The 12,205-nt window shown below is 32.6% G+C and overlaps 1 protein-coding gene across 3 annotated transcripts in view; it reads left to right on the forward strand.

Annotated features, from left to right (window-relative positions):
- Positions 1 to 12,205, forward strand: part of Kifap3 (kinesin associated protein 3) — a 129,638-nt gene that overhangs the window by 102,423 nt on the left and 15,010 nt on the right. The window contains exon 20 of one of the 3 annotated variants that reach the window (XM_074047515.1): positions 815 to 853. The exons of the other annotated variants lie outside the window; for them this stretch is intronic. Within the exon in view, the coding sequence (XP_073903616.1) occupies positions 815 to 836 (22 nt within the window). The 3' untranslated portion in view covers positions 837 to 853. The remainder of the gene's footprint in view (positions 1 to 814; positions 854 to 12,205) is intronic. 3 annotated transcript variants of the gene reach the window in all.

Below are 12,205 nucleotides of genomic sequence, written 5' to 3' on the forward strand. Positions count from 1 at the left end.
TTGTTTATTCAATCATTTCTAGTTAGGATTCTCTTTTTAATAGGATCTCTATACTGTCCTTTGATACTAACAAACCATAGGTTTGGCATACTTTTTAATTGTGCAGAGATTTCAGTATTTTAAATTGCTACATAATTATTTACATATTTTGGTACGATAATTTTGGTGCATAATTTCCAGATGTGAAATTTCAAACTAGTGGCTAACTTTTCAGTTTCTGATATTCAGTAAGTAAATTTAAAACTCAATTCAATAACATTGACTCAAACCATTGTTTTGAAATTTTTCCATTAAAACTAATTTTTAAATAAAATAGGAATATTTTTCAAGAAATGTTAAGTTCATTAAACAGAAGGTATTGAACTCCTTTTCTTCATCTCCACTGTGAAGATGAGAATAAGCAGTCTTGATAGCATGAAGAATTTAGGCTAACTATGAAAGAATAATGTCTTAATTTAATTTTAAATATTAAAAACCCTGATTTTTAAAAAAATGACAAAATGTTACCTATTTGGAATTTTGTTTTGTTTTTTCTTTCTCTTTAAATCAGGGAAATGGTCCAGATGACTTAAAAATTCTTTCCCTGCTTCTTTATCATATGTCTTTGATAAATAAGCATAGCCAAGTTATCTCAAAAAAGAATAATAGAGGAGGATGTGTGTATAAAAGGTGAACTTTTATCACTACCATTGTTTTTAATGGTTTGACTGACACTGTATATGGGATAAAATGTGAAACACAGTATGAGTACCAGTGGCACTTAGCTCTCATGGCTTTTCTGTCTTTGTTGTGTTTTTTAATATTTCAATTCCAGTGGATTCACGCAAAGTAGATGATCCCAAGTTCCTGCAAGGTAAAGAATAAATAGCTAATTTGTATGACTTGGAATTGTTTTAATTATTCAAAGAAAAATGCATTTTCCTAAAATAACTAAAGTTTAGTAGGTAATAAGACAAATATGTTAAAATGTGAGAAAATAAGCCAGATTTAGAGGTGTTAAAACAGTTCAAATTGGTGCTTTTCTTAAAATCCAAGTCAAGGAATCTGAATGCCTGCATTGTTACAATATATTGAGGCAGTTTAACTGGAAACAGTGGAAACTGTTAAACTCATCTATCTCATTCTAAGAGGGAGACTGTATGTTTGATAAAATAGATACTGGCATTTGGACAGCGAATCCTGGGTTTTAGACATGTGTCACTATTGGTTTGAACCTTTTGGCGCCTGGATTTCCTGACATTTGAAGCTAATGCAAAATGCATTAGGGCTGTAAGGCATTCGCTGCGCAGCTGCCAGTCCCAAAGCGTCAGATGTAAATCTTCCCTCCCCACATCTGAACTGCTGTTAGAGAGTAAATGGAAATTGCTATTAAAACTAATTAAAAATAATAGGAGCAAGACTAGTTTTTTCTGTTATATGCTATGTATTCATACCATATTTTTGGACCGTTTTTTATTATAACTCTTACTTTTCAAGACTAACAAGAACCTCATGTTAAGGGTATTTTTAAACTGCTTTCAGCTTTTACAAATCAGTTTTTGTTGCAGTAAAAAATGGTCCATTTTCCTTTTATAGGAATCCAATTTTCATAAACTGGAAAAAAAATCACAGAGACTGCTTAGGTTTCCTTGGGGCTTTGAAAAATATTTTTCAGAGAGCCTGGCATTCTTTGTGGTGGGCACAGTGATGTCATTTACTGGCCATTTCACTGAGGTCAAAGATGAACTAGCTGTATGCATTATCTAAGCCACCTGATCCTTATCCTTTCATTTTCTATGTGTTAATTGCCTGACTTTTTTTTTCTTAGAATACTTTACTATTAACTTTTTGTACATTAAACTTGTTATATATTATACCTATGTACCTTTTATTCTGATCTCTTATTTTTTCAAACATTAAATCATAGTTGAAATGTTAGTTGCAAAATCATAATGAATAGAACAAACTATTTCATTAAAATATAAGAAATAATCTTATCTAAATTGTAATGTGTAATTTTTTCTAAGACTAGAATTCAACATGTAAAATTTAGGTTGGTTTTTTTATCAGCTACATGGTTTGTTCCATTTAAGATAAGGCTGTTATTAAACAATATGTGATAATGAAAAGTTTACTCTTTGTCCTTGGCATGCACATTTGCCTATGCCCCTAAATACTCCTTCTTAACTGGATCTGGGTTTGGATATTTGCAAGAGCTGCTTCTCAGTTTAAACAGAATTTTGTTAAACTATAATTAAAACACAGATAGTCAAATCTCTTTAAAGCTGCAGTAGGGGTAGGAAACAATACAATATCCTGTTTAGTTTAAAAATTGCTCTTTCAGACAGGATATATGATTCTGTCTAAAAATATCCAGACCTAGGCTGGTGTGGTGGTTCATACCAGCTACTCATCAAAAATAAGGAGGATAATCTTTGAAGGATAGCCCAGGCAAAAATTTAGTGAGAGCCCTTCTCAACCAACAAACTAGGTGTGGTGGTGTGCAGCTGTAATCCCAGCTGTGCAGGCAGCATAGGTAGGAAGATTTTGGTCCCAGGCTGGCTCCAGGCAAAATCAGGAATCCCTATCTGAAAAATAACTAAAGCAAAAAAAAAAAAAAAAAAAAAAAACACACACACCTATGCAAACTTTTATTATATTCAGTTATCCAAATAATATTTCAGTATTTATAAACATCCACTTCAGGCTTGGTAATAAATGATGTCTGTACTTAAACTTAACCAATAGAACGTTTTAAATTCTTCCTACCTTCTGTATTAATGAAGTAGAAATGTATGGTGAAATTTCCTGAAATCAATTCATAAGCGATAACACTGTATAACAGGGAAAATCTAGATACCTAAAGTAGTGACTTTTAAACTCGTGGGATGATAAAAAAACAGAAGAGCATGAATGAGACAATACCTATGTGGCCAGTTATGATGAGAAAATCAAACCAATGCAATAAAAGGTTTTGGTTTTGGTTTTGGTAGTACTAGGGTTTGAACTCAGGGCTAGGCGCTACACTTGAACCACTTTTCTAGCCCTCTTTATTTTAGTTGTTTTGGAGTATGGTCTTGTGTTTTCCCCTGCTGGCCTGGACAGTGACCTTCCTTCCTGTGCTTCCCCTGTAACTGGAATTACAGGCATTTACCATCATGCCCAACTTATTGGTTGAGATGGAGTCTCACTAATGTTTTTGCCTAGGCTGGCCTTGAACGATGATCCTCCTAGTCTCTGCCTCCTGAGTAGCTGAAATTATATGCCTATACCACCATACCTGGCCTCACATAAAAGTTTTTATATTTTGAGACTCTTGATCTAGCATAATCCTTAATGAATTTCATTTATCTTTTTGAATGCTCCCTTAACAATTCTGCTAGTTACTTTCTTATTTAAAAAGATGGACTGACTAGGAGCCTTCTAAAATTTTTGAAGAATGTTTAAGACTTCAAACAAAAAAAAAAACTAAACAAAGACTAACAACCTGGATTTATTTAACATTTCTATCTCCGTGTATCACATGTGATCATCACCAAGTGAGTAGAGTAGGTAGAGCAAAGAGTTGTGTTGTCCCTATTTTAGCAATGTGGAAATTAAGACCAGAGTTTTAAAGGACTAGCCTAAAACAACAGCTAATTAAACAGTGACACCTTTAAGCTCTGTAAGAGCCAGCACTCTATTACATCATTGCCACATCCAGGTAACAAGAAGATACATTAATCTGTCAGCAAACTGTGCTTTAGAAAGTTAAAATTTTTTTTTAATTCAGAGTAAGAGGGGTGCTTTTGTTTTGGAGCACATCAAATTGTGTACCTACTTTACTTTAATGTGTTTGACAAGGTTTATTGCAAATTGCTACTTCAGATTTGCTTGGAGGCAAGCTGGTAAGGGTTTATTGACACATTAAGTAGTTCACTACCTTTAAAATATCTTGAGTAATTAGTTCACTAAATTCTCTACAGATTAAATCCAGTTGTATAAAAATTGAGAATGAAATAAGATTGTCAATCTTGAAGGTAAATGCCTCATGCATGTCATTTTTAAGCTAATTACCCAATGTAAAATTTTGCCTACATGATGCTATTGTTTTGTGCCAATTAAATGAATTTTCATGGGCTTATTATATATTAGTCTTAATATGTCATACTTGTTTTGACTTTTTTATTTTGGCAACACTTTGGTTTTGAATTCAGTAGGCAAGCACTCTACCACTTGGACCATTCTGCCAGCCCTTTTTTTGCCTTGCTTTTCAGATAAGGTCTTGCATTTTTGGTCAGGACAACCTTAGACCCTGATCCTCCTACCTGTCTATGGCCTCCCACATAGTCAGGATGACAGGCACGTGCCACCACACCACCTGATTTATTGGTTAACATTTTACGGAGCTTGGTCTTATACTTCTATCATCCTGACCTCTTCTATAGCTGGGATTCTTAATCCTGTGAGCCTGTTTAGACTTTTTTTTAATAAGGGATAACTTTATAACATTGAAAAGGCAAGGAAATTCAGTTCTACTGCTTGGGTATTAATGATGTGCATTTCCAAAGAGAACTGAATTAAAGTTTTCTTAGTAACTTGGCCTATAACCTTTAAGTCCAGATTTTATTAGATTATCACAAATCAGCATTAGCAAACTGTAAATTTTACTGAAATATAGAAATACAAGCCAAAAATCAAGACTTCAGATCCTGGAAAATTGGAATTCCTGGAGAAATTATAGTCCTGAGTTGGAAAAATATTTTCAGTCATTTATTTTCCATTAAAAATTGAGAAATATAACTAGATTTGTCCTGATGAGAAAAAGAAGAAAGAAATTTCGAAGCAAGAGAAGTTGGCAACAGAACTGCCCTCACCAAGTCATTGTTAATTGTCTGTCTGGTAACTTCAGAAAGTTATTGGAGGCATGCACATTAGCTGTGTATTGAGCCCAAACCAAAGAAAACCATATTTACTGTCATTTTATTACACTTTCATTTAGGAAAACTGATAACTGGATCTATAAATAGAATAATATGAATATGACTGGATCCCATAAACATGTTAACACATTGATTGTGGTATAGCTTTGTACTAGAAAGAAATGACATGGGAGTTAATCCAGTCATGACTGGGAAATTAATTTTATCACCACCATTATCTAGTGTTTAAGTTCATATGTTTTTTACATGTATTTAATTACATTTTTCTTGGCTGTACAGATAGAAGAATTAATTGTAAATTTAGCTGGTGTGGTGGTTCATGCTTGTAATCCCAGCACTCAGGAGGCTGAGGCAGGAGGATTTCCAGTTCAAGGCCAGGCTGGGCTACCTAGCAAGACCCTGTCTCAATAAAACAGAAGAAAAGAATTTATTGTAAATTTGAAAGAAAATTGAAAATCTTTAAGAAAGAAATGAGTGTTCTTATGATATATTTGCCCTAGGAAATGCTCTCATTTTCAAAAAGTATGAGATTTTTTAAGGGAACACATTACAAATTACCTTTATAAAAGGCTCACTATATCCTAATGAGAATAACAATTGGTTATACAATTTGTTGATAACTAGTGCCACCCTCCAAAAAACTAAGTACAGCAGATTATCTTTTGTTTCCTTTAAGTCTGGATTCAATGATATACTAAGTGTGCTTACTCCTTAACTCAGAAATACTTCCTAATTTAAGAGAGATTTACTGTAACACATCTCTTAAATTCCTAATTTAAGAGAGTGTTGGTGTGACTGAAGTACTTAGGAACAATTGTTAAGTTTTTCTGATAGTAAAGTCATTAAACGCAGTATATTTTCTTAAACATTTCTTAAAAACAGCTGAAACACAGGGCCTATAGGTTTTAAAATATACTATTAATTCCCATATTCTCAATATTGCCCATAGTCACTGCAGATGTGCTATTACAAATAGCGCACTCCTCAGATATGAGCCATATGGGCTGTGTAAACTGATTTGCACTTATTTTGAATTGGAATTGTACAGATTGTAGGTGAATTATTAAAGTAAATTTATATTGCAAAGTAAATCTAATAGTAAAATATTAAGCTGCAGTAAATGTGAATGGAATGTGCAAATGAAGACCTACCTGCTTTAATAAGTTTAGTGGTTATCCCTCTCAGTTTCAACTATAAGAAAAAAGTGTTTTGTTGTTCTTATGTTTTTCAGGGGGGAAGGGACGGTACTCTATAAAACTTCTTATAGAAGTATCTAAGATACAAACAAGGAAATATAATGTTCTAAACTCAGCCAGTCCAAACCACTTGAGCTGCTATGACAGCTCATAAAACTGAGAGTAGTTTTTAACTGGGCTCTGTTTTACATTGCCAAAGTGAATTTTCCTTGCAGGAAGTAGCCAGAGGGTTTATTTAGTTTCCAGTCCATGCCTTTGATCTTTCTGTACTGTCACATCTCCGGTTACATAGCCCTTTTTCAGTGCAGTAAATCTGCAGCAGTTAATGAGAATAAAATTTCCTCCTCCTTACTGATCCCATGCTGTTAAATGCCAAACCACAGCCAACTGCATATTTGCAGAATTTCAGCTAAGATGTATGAAAACAGTGCAATCAGTTTAATCTTGTTGTCTTTGTAATTCATTTTATTGGACTTTCTTCCTTTTCAAGTGACCTACTTTATCAAGTCAAGTGGTTCAAGGCCAAACCTGGAAGAAAGACTTAGAATATTAATAATACTAAAAGGAGAGGTGTTCAAAGGGTGGGACAGGGAGCCCAATAGAGTTGCCTGCCTACTACCATTAAGAATCAAATTGTGTCTACTGTAAAGCCTTTAAAAAACCAAGCCTTTGTCTCCTCAAATAAAATAATTTGTTATTTCTTCTGTCATGTTGTATATTTAGTTTCAACATAAATTTGTACTTAACTGAGTTTATTTAATGAGTCAGAACATTATTTTTCACTTTTGATGACAGAGAAGATACCACAGTATCTAAGAGAATTTTAAGGATTTCAAGACTTGATTTCCACATACAAGAGCTATTCTTAGAGTAAAAATAACATTATTAATATAATATCTACTCAACCATCTTATCAAGTGGGTCCCTATGCATAGAAGAAATAACCTATTCAATAAACCAATGTAATTTCAAAATCACATTTAAGTAAATGGAATTTTATACATAACATATGTATCTTCATGGTGAAGTACAAAAAAATTTATATTTCTTTAGTGTTATAATAAAACCTCTCCCACTAAACATTATTTGATTCAATATATACTAAATTTATTTTTCACATATATCTTTTATCTTTTCTACCACCTTGTTTTGTTGGCAATTGGAATTTAGCAACTTCTTGTCTTTGTCAAGAAATTCACCCTCCAAAGGACATTTTGGATGGTAGCCAGAATAAATATATTTTATTATGTGTTTATATGGGTATATTTACATACATAAACATGAAATATTATTAAATAAAATATACTTTAAAGAAGTCAGTTTCTGATTTTTCACCATAGAAGTAACAGTTACTGTTATACCATCTGATTTCGCAAAATAAATAATGTCCTTTCTCATAAAAATCAAAATGTTGGGCTAAATCAAAAGTGTGTAATACCCATTCACTGATTTAAATAACTTTCAGGAAAGCAATAACTTAAAGCAAATTGAGAACTCAGAAGAATATTTGTAAGGTGGAGGCCTTAATCAGATCTCCTGATAAAACAGAGGATAGAGGATCCAACTTTTAGGAGAGTCCCAGATGTTGGTTGCCCCAGTAAGAAAGGAAGATAAGCCAGGTGCCAGTGGCTCATAGGAGGGTCAAAGTTCAAAGCCAGCCCCAGGGATGTAGTTCACAAGACTCAGTCTTGAAACTGTCCAACACAAAATAGAGCTGGTAGAGTGGCTCAAGTGGGAGTGCCTGCCTAACAACTATGAGGTCCTGAGTTCAAACCTCAGTACTGCCAAAAAAAAAAAGAAAAAGAGTGGCTTGACAATTTCTTAAGAGAGAGGGGCGCACTCATCACCCAAGGCCTTTCTATAATGGCCTTTCTATAAAGGCCTTTGTATAATGTAGAAATGTTAAACTTTAAAATTGTAGCTTGTACTCTTAGAATTATTGTTTTCAAATAAGCCTATCTATATCTTAAACTATAACATTATAGTTTGCATGTGAAATTTTTTTTTAAGATGGTTAAAATAGAATTTTAGATTTTATTTGGCAGGTAGTCTATAGTTTGTTTTTGTTGTTGTTGTTGTTGTTTTTCTGCAACTTTAAATCCATCCAAAATCTGGACTTGAAAGTCCACAGAAAATAAACATTAATTTTTTTGCAGTGTTTGTGGTTCTTTAAAAAAATATATAAACCTTAAATAAAACTGCTCAAAGAGTTGTTGTTTTTGGAACATGAACAGTCTAGTATAGTTTTAAATGAAATTACTAAAAAGGAGTAGGAACAATTCTGGCTTCAATGCCATACTGACCTAATGTTTATTCTAATTGTCTTATTTGAAATGTTATTCCTTAAATGGTTTCAAATCTGTCTACAATCTGAGATGTGCTCATTAATGATGGTAACATTTATGAATTGTTGGTAGTAAGTAGTAGGGAGTGTGCTAATTGCTATTTATTATAACCCTATCTAATCTTGCACAACACTTAAAAGGAGACATTATTTTTAAACAAACAGTATTGTAAGAGTTAAGCAGTTTGCCCAAGATTATCTTTCAATCACCCAATTCATAAACTTATTTTTACCCAACTTTCTTTCTTCCCTTCTGTTACAATGAAGAAGTATCATTTTTCTCAAAGTCTAAGCAGTTAGAACATTTTACTCTAGACCACATCTTACTTGCCTTTTCAAGAGCTTCTTTCATGTCATCACTCCTTGTCCCTCTACTGGATCATTTCTGCAGCAAATAAAATAATTTGGAATCGCCAGTTAAACTGTCTTTGGCCCCACATCATATATCAGCTACTGCTCATTTCTCACTTCCTCACATGCAAAACTTCTCAAACTCTTCAACTTCTTATGAACCATACTTATCTTTAACTCTCAGCTGTGTTTGACATGACTGTCTTAAGCCCTGCCTTTTCAAACTCCCTTTAGCTCTCAAAACACACCGTTTTCTTGGTTTTTCTCCTAAGCTGTTTTTTTTTTTTCTTTCCCAATGTTTGTTGCTAGCTTACTCCTTTTCTTTTCCATCTTTAAATGCTGATTTCATCGGGTCTCTTTAGCTCTCTTCTTTAGCCATAGCCTATTTTGAGGGCATCTTCCTTTCTAACTGTACCCACCATCTATAGGATTTCATCCAGATCCCATGGCTTTAAATACTGTCTGTAAGCTTACATTTTTTAGCTGAGACTTGTCTGAGCCTCTTGCTATTTCACATATTCAATTGAATATGTTGGTTTTCCATATTCAGCTTCTTCCCCTAGTCTTATTTTAATATATGTCATAACCATCCAAGTTAAGCCATAAACTTTGGAGTCTTTGTTTCAGTTGCCTACTAATTATACCCTCACTGTGCTTTCTTTCTCTTCCTCACTCAAGAAGTCTTTTTTCACTTTGTCACCTTTGTGCTTTAGTTGAATAGTCTTCAGACTTTCTGAATAGTTGGTTTTACTTGAAAGGTAATTCAAGTCTCAGCTCAAATATTATGTTCTCAGAGAGTCTTTTCCTCACAAAATTATTAAGGAAACTCCTCTCCTTCTACCCTAGTCAGTTACTTTTGTGTTTGCTTACTGTCTGTCTCCTTTCACAAGAATATAGTTTGTAGAAGGGCAAGAACTTTGACTATCTTATTTGAAGTTGTTTCTATAGTATCAATAGATGTTTGTTGAGTAAATGAGTTCTAAAAGTCACAGCCAGTATTCAAACACAGATATATCTCACTGTTTCCCATACTGTATTTTATTTTCAATGTGTACCTTCTTTTTACAATGTCTTAATTTTATGCTTAATGTAAAACATTTATTAAATACATAGCTAAGATACATGTCCGTATATGTACTGTATATCCTGCAGACAGTATTAAATGCTTGCGTTTACAAACTGCTGGTAAGGGGGCCTGTGCTTTATGGGAAATTTTTTTAATCTTGATAAGATAAAAGCTTTTATTATGTTTTTATAGATGAAGATACTTGCCTTCATAATTAAGACCAACCTAAGACCTTGTTAGTACACTTGTTATTATACTGCTACATATCTAATTAAGTATACTGAGAAGCACACATCTACCCTGTATATAAGCATAATCTGTATCATAGAAAATTAGTTCTTTTATTTCTAAAAGGAAATGTCCAAATACTTTAGGTTACAGTATATAAAAATTACATCAGTAATCCATCTAATTTCATCTAGCCAAAAGAAACATAACAGCTTCACCATAACAAAGAATAGTATTAGTATTAAAATTCTACTTAGTCATAACAATAACCAACTATTTAAAAATAATTATTTTCCTGGCATTATATTTGAAATTCTAATTTTTCATACAGAAAGATGAACAGAATATGTTTAGAAGTCACAATTTCTGTTATTGTCACTCATTTATGACTTACTATAAATATTTGTTTTTTCAGTTTTGTTCTGTCTGGAGAAATCATGACTACATACTAAAATATCAGGGGAATTTTTTAAAAGAATTTTTGAAGTTATATCTTTAGAGGAGGTGCTATAATCAAGACTACTATAAAAACTTATGTTACTTCTTATTGTCAAGTTGCATGAGTTCTATAGCAACAAATTCCACCCCATACTTAAAAGGAATTAAAGGGTTTCCTTGATATTGTTTCTTTCCTGTTATCAGATATTAGTTGTCAATAAATCAGAAGTATAGCATATAAGCTGATGGGGTTTTGTGTTAATGCTATTGGTGTGATTTCTACACAAACTTAAAAGTTTCCATGATGACAGCCAAAATTAACAAGGCATAAAATAAAGATATAATCAAGGTTAAGAAATGATTTACTGTATTATTTTAACATTAAATTTTCCTTTGTTTGTGACTTCTAATTGACAAGCACTTGGATGTGATCCAAGGATATAGACATCAATAAAAAATAGTCCCTTTCCCTTTGAGAAGCTTATAGTTTGAGGTTAAAATATAATTATTGGAGTGTATTCAAATACCCTTCTTATTATTTTCAACTTTTTTTTATATTTAAGGCTACTATCATTATCCAGAATTAATACTAAGTATAGTGTCAACATTTGGACATCAGTGGTCTTTTACCTATTCCTGCACACTTTTATGTTCTTTTTATACCTTGAGTAAAAAAAAAATCCATATATGTGTATACATCCAGTAGAATAAACATCTTAAGCATTTTTAAATTTTTCTAGAAAACATAATTCATGATCTTCAGAAAAGAATGCCATGTTATATTTAAGACATGTTATTTGGAGTGTTTTCTTTCATTAACTTCTATTACAGATAAATAGACATTTAATATTTTCTTACAAAAAAAGGAATAATTAATTACATATTGTGATTTTTCTTTAAAAATTGATTGGGCTGGTGGAGTGGCTCAAGTGGTAGAGTACCTTCTTGCAAGTGTGAGGCCGAGTTCAAACCCTAGTAGCACCACCAAAAAAAAAAAAAAGATTAAGATTTTATAACATTTTAAAGTAAGCAGTGCAATATTTGACAGAGAATCACATTGTAGTAATACAAGGGATGAATTTGATCAAATATATTACATGTATGTATGGAAATGTCATAATGAAACCCCTTTGTATGATTAATATACACTAATGAGGGAAAAAAGGAAAACTTATAAAAGCAAAAACAAAGCATATGGTAAAACTAAACTTCCATTCTGGAGGGAAATTCTTTTGTTTCTTTCCAGCTTTATTGAGATATAACTTAAAAATAAAATTAGAATGTTTAAGGTTAAAAAAATCACATTTTTGAAATTCAATCTCCAAAATTATATAGGCTGTTTAATAAAACATTGTACTTTGATGTTCCAATAATTCACTAGAGTTTAGTTTATTACACAATAAGCATTGGGAAAGGATTAGTCCAGACAGCAGCAGCTTTTTATTGTGGGACTGGGGTTTGAACTCAAGGCTTCATGCTTACAAAGCAGACACTCTACCACTTGAGTCACTCCTCCAGTGTGGTTATTTTAAAGATAGGGTTTCTCCAACTACTTCCCTGGACTGGCCTCAAACTGTGATCCTCCTGACCTCAGGCTCTCAAGTAGCTAGGAATACAGGCATGGGCCACCAGCATTGACCTAAGTTAAATATATTAAATAATTAGTCTTTTTTTTCCAGTA

This window comes from Castor canadensis, chromosome 11, assembly GCF_047511655.1.
Source record: "Castor canadensis chromosome 11, mCasCan1.hap1v2, whole genome shotgun sequence".
In the NCBI taxonomy this organism is placed as follows: domain Eukaryota; kingdom Metazoa; phylum Chordata; class Mammalia; order Rodentia; family Castoridae; genus Castor; species Castor canadensis.